The following is a 9,254-nucleotide window of genomic DNA, read 5'->3' as shown; positions in this document are numbered from 1 at the left end:
ACGCTGCCAGGGGCCAGGAGTAGGAGGTACCGGTCACTGTCCTTCTTCACAAGCTTCTTAAAAATGGGTGTAGCGTTCTCTTTTCTTGTCAGTGGGGACATCTTGACTGCCATTACTGTTCAAGTCTGATAGAGAGTGGCTTATCAACTCCCAGTTCCCTGAGGACTGTGGAAAGAATCTCGCTGGGACCCAGGGATGCCTCCCAGGCTCCTCAGGCAGCCCCAGACTTGTCTTCTTTTATGATGAGGGCAGCTTTGTTCCCTCAGGCATTGCCAGGGAAAATCGGTCACCTCAGTGTGAGGGACGAGCCCAAGTGACTGTAGTGCGAGCCCTGACAATACACCGACAGACTCTCAAGCCACAGGAGACGGCCTGATGTCACTTCTCTCAATTGGATAGGCGTCTCAACAGCGTTCTGGAACCGGGACAAGCAAAGGCTCCAGGAGTCCAGGTACTGGGGCCTATGGTAAGGACATGTACAATTCCGGGGGGTGAGGGGGAGCCTTTCTCTTCACACCTGACACACCTGCCCATTGGCAGGTCAGACACAGGATCCAGGACTGGTGAGCTCTCTCCGTCCCTGAGTCCCCCTTTCACTCTTTCCTCCTAAAGTTGCTAAGATGAGGTTTCACAAAAGTTGTTAAGAAACTCAAGGCTTACTCTGATTTCCCTTAAAATTGCACAGCTTAGGTAGATATAGGTAGATTGTTGTGAGAGGGCCAACCCTATAGGATAGCTGTTCTACGTAAATTCCCCATTAAACTTGATGCTTAGTAGGGACCGTGAGTGTTATTTCACCTTAAGCCATCCAAAAGGAATTCATGAAGGTTACACACCCCCCCTCCTCACAGGTGGGACGCGACACTCAGAAAGAAGGATATTCCCAAGCTGATAATGGAAGAGACTCCCAAAAAGCACCAAGAAAACGCTGACAGAAGAGGAACGAGGGAAAGATCGACCGGGCTTTCCTGAAGGAAGAAGAGGAGAATGCCAAACCCGATTTCTACGTAACACGTAAGTGAGAAATCTGCAGTTTTCTAGTGACGAAACGGAGGAAATACAAACGCAATCAAAGTTGTGTTAATACATAAATGAGAGTTGTTTTAATCAAAGAAAAAGAAAGACCGGTGCAATCATGTCAAACAAAAGAAGGCATAAAAGGAGGGCAGGAACAAAGGGGAAGGTAGAGCAAGGTAGGAAAAGGAAAAGAAGGTAACATCTGAAACACGGGTGGGGTGGGGGCGGTGGGGGCAGGCAGCCCATGGGGATGTCCCTGAGCAACAGGCTGTGACATCAGCGCATGGCAGATTGTGACTGCTTAGCGCTCAGTGCTCATAGTGGGGTGCGGGCAGAGCCTGCCTCAGTCTGGCTCGTTCCTGGACCCTGCTGAGCAGCTCTGCGAGGCTTGTCGGTCGAGCGAGGATTTGGCTGTGCTGTGCTGGGTCGTGCCTGGGGCTGCTTGCAGCATCTCAGTGCCCGATCCCACAGTATCGCTTCTGTTTCCCTGGCCCTGCCTAGAGCAGGCAGCCGGGGCCCTACGGAGCGCCCCTGCAGCAGCAGAGGTGAGTGGTGCGGGGACACGTGGGTCCCTCAGGGGACCGTGCCGTGGGGAGCCTGTCCCCGTGCCAGCAAGGAGCACGAGACGGCCCAGTCATGGGCGTGGGAGGGCTTCCTGCTGAGGGCCCGCTGAGGGCTTTCACATCCTGGCGCAGCGAGTGACCGTCACGTGCCTTCCTCTTGCAGGGCGAGATACCACCGCTGCAGCTCCGGTGAAGGAGAGCAACTTGTCATCCTTGGTTCTCCCAGCCAGCTGCAGTGAGAAGACCATGGCCGTAGAAGAAGAGGCATGGACATGCGCCATCTGCCGTGATGTGCGACGGGACATCGCCTACGCGAGTCCTTGCAATCACACGTTCTGCCTCGGCTGCATCCAGCGCTGGGCGAGGCTGAGAGACAGCTGCCCGCTGTGCAGAACGGCCATGAAGACCATCCGGGTCTCTGTGCGGGGAGACAACGAGTACGTGGAGTGCATCGTCTCCCCGCCCGCAGTGCCTGTGCCCGTCAGCTTCGGCGCCACCACCGGCCCCAGCGGCACTGCGGCATCCGCTCCACCCTCTGCGCCACCGTCCCCTGAGCCGATGGCCGCAGAGCCGGAGAGAGTGGGCGGCCTCCTGCCGGAGGTCTGGGCAGCACTTTTCCGGGAGAGACGTGACATCCTCGACCCGGTGCTGCCCTGGCTGGAGCAGGAACTCCGCCGCAACGGGGAGCCGCGCTGGTGGAAAATCAACTGGCTGAAGAGCATGGTCCTGGCGTTCCTGTGCCAGGTGGGGCCGGACAGGGACATCCTAGTGCAGTGCGCACAGCACGCCCTGGGGCCCATCACCGCACCGCTCGTGGATGCTCTCATTGGAACCATCGAGAGCCGGTGCAGCCAGGAGGCCCGGAGGCTGCTGGGCCTCGAAGACCCCAGCGGCACCCAGGAGCAGGAGGACGGCCCCGCGGCCCCCTCCGGTACCCCGCAGGAGGCTGTCGGCCCCGCGGCCCCCTCTGGTACCCCGCAAGAGGCTGTCGGCCCCAGCGCCACACCGTCCAGCTGCTCCGCGGGTCCCCACGTGGAGGAGCTCCCCGGCACCTCCAGCGGGGCCTTCGGAGGGGGTCCTGGTGAGCCGGGTCCCGAGGCAGTTGGTCCTGCTGACCAGGGCCGCAGCCGTGGCTCCTCCGCTCGCGGCCGGGGCAGGAAGCGCTCTGCTGGGAGGTCCCTGCGCCCCACAAAGAGGAGGGCCAGCAGTGCCCAGCGCGCTCCTCTGCCCTGCAAGAGGCGGCCAACCCGGCGCCGCTAGCGGGGCTTACAATAAAAGATAAAAACATAGAAGCAGGTGTTGTTCCTGGCGTCTATCTTTTGAGACGGTTCGCCCTTCACGCACACGCCCTCCACACGTGCTGTGCCGTACGAGAGCCAGTGCTCTCAGCGCTCTCCACCCAGTGTAGGTGGGCCACCATTAAACCCTTCTCCTGGGCCCCGTGCGGGGTGTGAGCTGCAGAGCCACTGTGAGCGGGATCCTCTGAGAGGCGGGTGAAGGCAGCCAAGGGACCGGCAGGCAGAGGCATTTTCAATAAAAGCCTACCTATGCACACAAGCAGAACGCTTGCTAGTTCCCAGTTCACGCAGCTTGCTTCACTGCAGCACGTGTTTCACACTGTCATGGTCTTATCTCTAGATCTGTGTCTGTGACAGGGGGACAGCAGGCCCACGGGCCCACCGGCCCTGAAAGGAGGGGAAAAGGGGAAAGGGAGCAAAAGGGAATGAGAGCGTGGGAGTGGGTTTTTTATGCCACTTCTTCATATCCCCTCATGCTCATGTAGGTAATCCCGCAAGGCAGGATGCAACGTAGTCAGACAGTTGTCACTTGCTCAAGCAGAAGGACGTCTTCTTTTAATAGCTGAGATATTTATTGGATGATGCAGGCCGCAAGGAGACGCCTCTCCTCTCGGCTTGGAGACTGTCGCTCAATTCATACTCTCTCCTGGAGACTCTCTCTTTCAGCTTGAAGACTCTGTTTCTTGACTAGTTTCTTGAGTCTCTTTCTGGACCTGAAGATCCCCCTTCTTGGGAATGAGAAGGGGAAAAAACTGTAGCAACAATCTTTGCAGAATAGCAAACTTAGTTTATTCTCTGAGCAGAATACTGAAGTACAAAGTCCTCTGGGCGATGAAGTTCTTCCCTTCTGAGACTGTTATACCTGGAAATGTCAACAATCTACGTAACGGGAGCAATAACTTTTTATCTCCCAGTGCTCTACATGATGTTATGATTTGATGTGCCAGTAACGGTCATAAAATCATGACAACATGTTATGAAGAACTTTGTCCAAATGCCTCCTGAACACTACTCAAATTAGTGTTAGAGAGGGGAGATCTGTATTAATTGATTTTCCTCCAGTGCTGCTGCAGAATTATACTTCCTTGTGTCGGCTTCACTTGAAGCACTGACAATTTTTACTGTTTCTGTTTTGGCTGCTGCTGGTAATGAAACTGATGTTGAATAAATCCCTGTCGCATTGGCAAACGTGATGCAAGTGAATTACGCGGTGATCTTTTTTGGGTATGTGCACAGTCAGTTGAACAGCACAGCACAAAAGTATTGTTTTTTTCTCTTTCCATCCATGTGAAATCCTTAAAGTTTTTTTCTTTGGTGTTTAAGTAACTTTAGATGCCTCTGTCATGTGTGTTCTATTTACTTTTGCCAGTACTGCTTAGAAGACACGTAAGTAAGCAGGTAACTTTAATTCACGTATTTCCGTTATGCATTGAATGCTGAGGCACATTTGGCGGTTGTGTATGCATGACTGCAAAGTGTCTGGGGCCATCTACTAAATATGGGGCACTACAAGTTTTCCTTCGAGCCAGGTTATTTTCTCATTGATGTATTTATATTGCTGCTCATCACTATGCTTTGATGAGTGCTTATTTCCTTAAAATTAATTTTCTTATTAACTTTGATTGCTTATGATACAATCCTTGGAAGAGAGAACCAGATCTTTTTAATTACTTTTTCCTGAGTTTCTCCAGTTTATTAACACAATTAATGCAGCTGATATCACGGAATCATTCTTTCTCTTAAGCTTCATTTTCATAGAATCACAGAATCATAGAATCATAGAATCACCAAGGTTGGAAAAGACCTAAAAGATCATCCAGTCCAACCGTTCACCTATTCCCAATAGCTCCCACTAAACCATGTCCCTCAACACAACATCCAGCCTTTCCTTGAACACCCCCAGGGTCGGTGATTCCACCACCTCCCTGGGCAGTCCATTCCAGTGCCTGGCCACCCTTTCTGAAAAGTAATACTTCCTGATGTCCAGCCTGAATCTCCCCTGCCGTAACTTGAAACCATTCCCCCTGGTCCTATCACTAATGACACGAGAGAAGAGGCCGACCCCCAGCTCACTACAACCTCCCTTCAGGAAGTTATAGAGAGCAATGAGGTCTCCCCTGAGCCTCCTCTTCTCCAGGCTGAACATTCCCAGCTCCTTCAGCCTCTCCTCATATGGCCTGTGTTCCAGACCTGTGTTTCCTTCCTAAAAGTGCCAACACATCTTCAAGCATTAAGTACGTGAGAAACAACTCACCTCAGTGTGTTAGCATCACAAATTTTGATTAAATGGGACCAGAGATCTACAACAAAAACCATTAAGCCAGGGCTGCCTGGTGGGATGGGTCCCATTTCTATACCTGACAAGGATGAATTTTGTGTTTCAGCACTGTGTCATCTGCTCTGCATGCTCTGCTGAGCTGGGTGCTCATGTAATGGTCTCTCAGGAAAGTCATTTCACCAATTTACTGTATTTGGAGGAATACAGGAGTCCAGATGTGAGATGTGAGACCCATCATTGCTTCTGCTTGATTTGCTGTGGGAGCGAAGGGCTACAGCAGTTGCCCCATGCCAAGGTGATTGACTAGAAGTGATTTTCACCAGGTGGTATTTGCAATAATTATGTAGTGCTTTGCTTGCTCCGGAGGAAATAATCAGGGTGACCTTCAAAAGGCTCTGTGCAAACCAAGTCTTGTAAAAACAGTTATTAGAACCTCCTACCACTACTGCCCCCACTACAGATAGGAAATTATAAAAATGCACTGTATGGAAAGTAGCTGCTGTATATTAGCTGAGAGCCAGGTGGGAGCAGCAGTAGACTCCAGGGAAATCAGGTATCCCTCAGAAATCTTGCACACTCTTCTCATCTATTTCTCTCTGTTGGGCTGCAGGTGGAAGAGAGATGCTGGGCTGGCAGACCTCTTGTGGAGTTGGGATGAGAATGTGGCTGAACTCTGCTCCAGCACCTGAAAGAAAGGGTTAAGGTGCCAGCTAGCCCTGGATTTTGCACTGGTGAGTGAGACAAGTAGCTGTCCCATATGCTATCAGTCCTAAGCTCTCCTTGTGCTGTGGCTCTGACAAACAGCCCCTTTACACACTCATAAGCCAAAAAGCTTGCTATGGAGTTGAGGCAGGTGTGCTGTTCATTCACCCAAAATCTGGCCTGTATAGGCATCTTTTTGGCAGCCTACACTCTCCACATGGGTTCAGCCTTATATGTCTCCTCTCCTCATGCTGTTGGTGGCCCCATTAAAAGCCAAACTTCATCTGTTTGCCTGGGTGCTGGGTGATACAGTATTTTGGTTGTCTCTGGGATTTCAGCCAGCCATTGGCTGTCTAAATGCCCCATAAAGAAAGAAAAAGGTCCTAGGGTGATGAGAGCCATTAAGATGATGAAAGGTCTGGAGTATCTTTGGTATATGAGGGGAGTCTGAGAGAGCTGGCCCTGAAGAATAGAAGAATCAGGGGGATCTCGTTAGTGTCCACAAATGCTTGAAGGGAGAGTGCCAAGAGGACACAGCCAGTCTCCCTTCAGTGGTGCCCAGTGCCGGGACAGGAGGCCATGGGCACCAACTGGAGCACAGGGGCTCCCTCTGAGAAGCCGTTTGCCCATGGGCCTGAGCCCCCTGCTCTGGGTGTTCCTGCTGGAGCAAAGGTGGGCCAGAGGGGCACAGAGGGCCCCATCCATTCTGGGATCCTTTGACTCTGTGAGGTGACTTTTAATCCTATTAGTTCTTCCTGGTCACTGATGCCTGCTGTGAAAAGTGCCTCCATGTCAAGCATACAGCTCCTTCAACATCTGTAACATCTGCCTGCGGATGCAGACGTCAGTCTGAGAGTACTAAGGCTGAGGGGGAGTGTTGCATTGCCTACTACAGGGGAGCTACTTCCAACCGGCAAATCCACAGCATACAAAAGCATGGGTTTCAATTTTCTGCACTCAGACCTTTTCTAAATAAACCCCATCCAAAAATAACAGCTGCTGGTTTACTCATTTTAAATAGCATAGCAAAAACAGCTAGTAACAACGTTTTGCAACAGTAATAATTTTTCTGATATCCCTGCACCCACATTCTTGCTGTCAAGCTAACTGTGTCTAGACTAGAATACTTAAAATGGGATTTTTTTTCTTCCAGTGAAATTATACTCATTCTCTTTGAATTAAAAAAGAAATGTGAACAAACTTTAAATAAACAAATACATAAATAATCTGTCTGAAGCTGTGAGAAAGCTGGGACAATGACTCATTTTGGTTGATCCTGAAAATGAAGCCAGAAGACTTGCCACCCCACCTCCTCTTCCAGCCAGTTAAAGCATGCTTTCTCATTAGAGAAATCTAATTAGCTGTTAGTTTAAGAGGGGGTTGCCAGACATGCTATGTGGTCACGGTGGAAGCATAACTGGGTGCGGGCCCTAGAGCCAAGCCAGGGCCTCAGGCAGTGGGGATGCATCCATGTTTCTATACCACACAGTGCTGGGACCAGGACCCATGAGGTACTGGGACCACGTCCTGCTCAGTGCTTCAGGGGGTTCCTGAAACTGTCATGTGGGGGATCTGAGTTACCTCCAGCAGGAGCCTTGGGGATGAGCTGGCCATGTGCTCTCCTCTGGGGTCTCTGCTTCCCCCCACCGCACTGCAGGATTCCTCCCCTTCACCCTGTGCAGACACCCTGACAGGATCTTCTCTTGCAATGAGCAGTAAGAAAGGAAACGGTATAACAATGTTTATATGCATGTACAAAACAAATAAACACACATAAATTTATATACTGTGTATCCGTTAGGGGAAGGTTCTGTTCATCCTGTGCAAGAATCTAAGAAAATATCCAAGGAGTCTGAATATTTCTAGATTTGTAGTTGATGAAGACATGTTACTCAGCCCGCAGTGTGCTGTGACCAGATACAGAAAACATGCAGAGTGGATTAGGGATGCAAGGAGGATTAGCCATGAGTATGTATGAAAGGATACACCCAGCAATGCTAGTAACTTTTAACAAATCCCATTTCTCCCTAAAATGTCTTATGTTGTTGATGACAGTAACTCCAATTCTGATTGAAAAGGAGAAGAAAAAAACTCACACATTTATTTATTTGAGACCATGTCTGTGCTTCATGGTCTAGATTCCTTCTCTTGTCTTTGTTTTCAAACCTTTCACACATCAGATAAGTGAGAAACATTTCAAAATTTGGGAAGAATTAATGTCCCAGCCAGGAAACATTGGCAGGGGGAATGTCAAGTCATCCCCATGACTGCCTTTGGGATGTGGACTTGCAGATGTTTGCTGAGGATAAGGCCAGCAATACTGTCTCTGCTAAAGTCAAGCCACTGGGGCCAAGCAGCACAACTCTCATCCTAGTTGTGTGGTTGAGATGCCTTCCCACTGACTGAGCCAATTGCTACGCTCCAAGAATCGATTGCTCCTTTGTGTCTTTCCACTGGCCCTGCTAAAGCAGTAGTTTCATGGGGTAGCATAGCATGAAAGAATGAATGGACCAGCACATGAAATGAGGCTGAATGCATAGAGGGCATAGCAGGTTGCAGCAGGGCACTGTTGTGTGCAACCTGGCTGCTGTGCTCTTCCTTTTAGAAGAGGTCCAGAGAGGAGTGGGATAGAAACTGGGCAAGACACCTGGACTTGAATTGGTGGATTGCTTGCTCCAGGAAAAATCTCTTCTCTGAAGGAGTGGTTAGGCACTGCAATGGGCTGCCCTGGTGGACAGTTGGATTGGATGATCTTAGAGATCTTCTCCAACTTTGGTGATTCTGCGATTCTGTAAGAAGTGATCCAACCCACCTACAAAATTATGGTGGTTATGCGCTGGAATGGGCTGCCCAGGTAGGTGATGGAATCACCATCCCTGGTGGTGTTCAAGAAATGTGTGATGTTGTACTGAGTTTAGTGGGAAATATTGGTGGTAGGTGGATAGTTGGATTGGATGATCTTAGAGGTCTTTTCCAACCTTGGTGATTCTATGATTCTATAAGAGGTCATCCAAGCCACCTACAAAATTCTGGTGGAGACCAAAAAGGAGGAATGAACCCCAGTGTGGAAAAGGATGATGATAAGCAGTCTTTTGAGTTTTTCTTATTATTTTCTGAGCATTGTTGAGTAAGGAAGATCTAGGGGTGTCTGTACAATGCTCAGTGTTCTAGGTTTTATTTTTAGTTCAAAAATGGCTCTTTTCTTTGGCACTGCTCTGTGCTGGAGCTGTAGGAGCTAGTTTGTTGCTTGAGACCATTGGGTTGAAGCAGCCATCTCTAAACCTATGTGGGATGCACCTCAGTGCATCTCAGCAAATCTTTCCCTTCATTTCCTCTTTTCCCAACATCCCCTGTGGGTCTGGAAGAACACAGCTGTCTTGCCTGATCCAGCAAAGG

At 50.0% G+C, this 9,254-nt stretch overlaps 1 protein-coding gene across 1 annotated transcript; it reads left to right on the top strand.

Annotated features, from left to right (window-relative positions):
* Positions 1 to 234: 234 nt before the first annotated feature.
* LOC128091477 (uncharacterized) lies at positions 235 to 2,840 on the top strand. Its single transcript, XM_052704649.1, has 2 exons — positions 235 to 1,014; positions 1,744 to 2,840. The coding sequence occupies exon 2, from the start codon at positions 1,827 to 1,829 to the stop codon at positions 2,838 to 2,840; it is 1,014 nt and encodes a 337-aa protein (XP_052560609.1). The 5' UTR covers positions 235 to 1,014; positions 1,744 to 1,826.
* Positions 2,841 to 9,254: the final 6,414 nt, after the last annotated feature.

This window comes from Tympanuchus pallidicinctus, unplaced genomic scaffold, assembly GCF_026119805.1.
Source record: "Tympanuchus pallidicinctus isolate F22 unplaced genomic scaffold, pur_lepc_1.0 scaffold5, whole genome shotgun sequence".
In the NCBI taxonomy this organism is placed as follows: domain Eukaryota; kingdom Metazoa; phylum Chordata; class Aves; order Galliformes; family Phasianidae; genus Tympanuchus; species Tympanuchus pallidicinctus.
The sequence above is the reverse complement of the archived record's forward strand: the minus strand, read 5'-3'. Positions and strand labels throughout refer to the sequence as shown.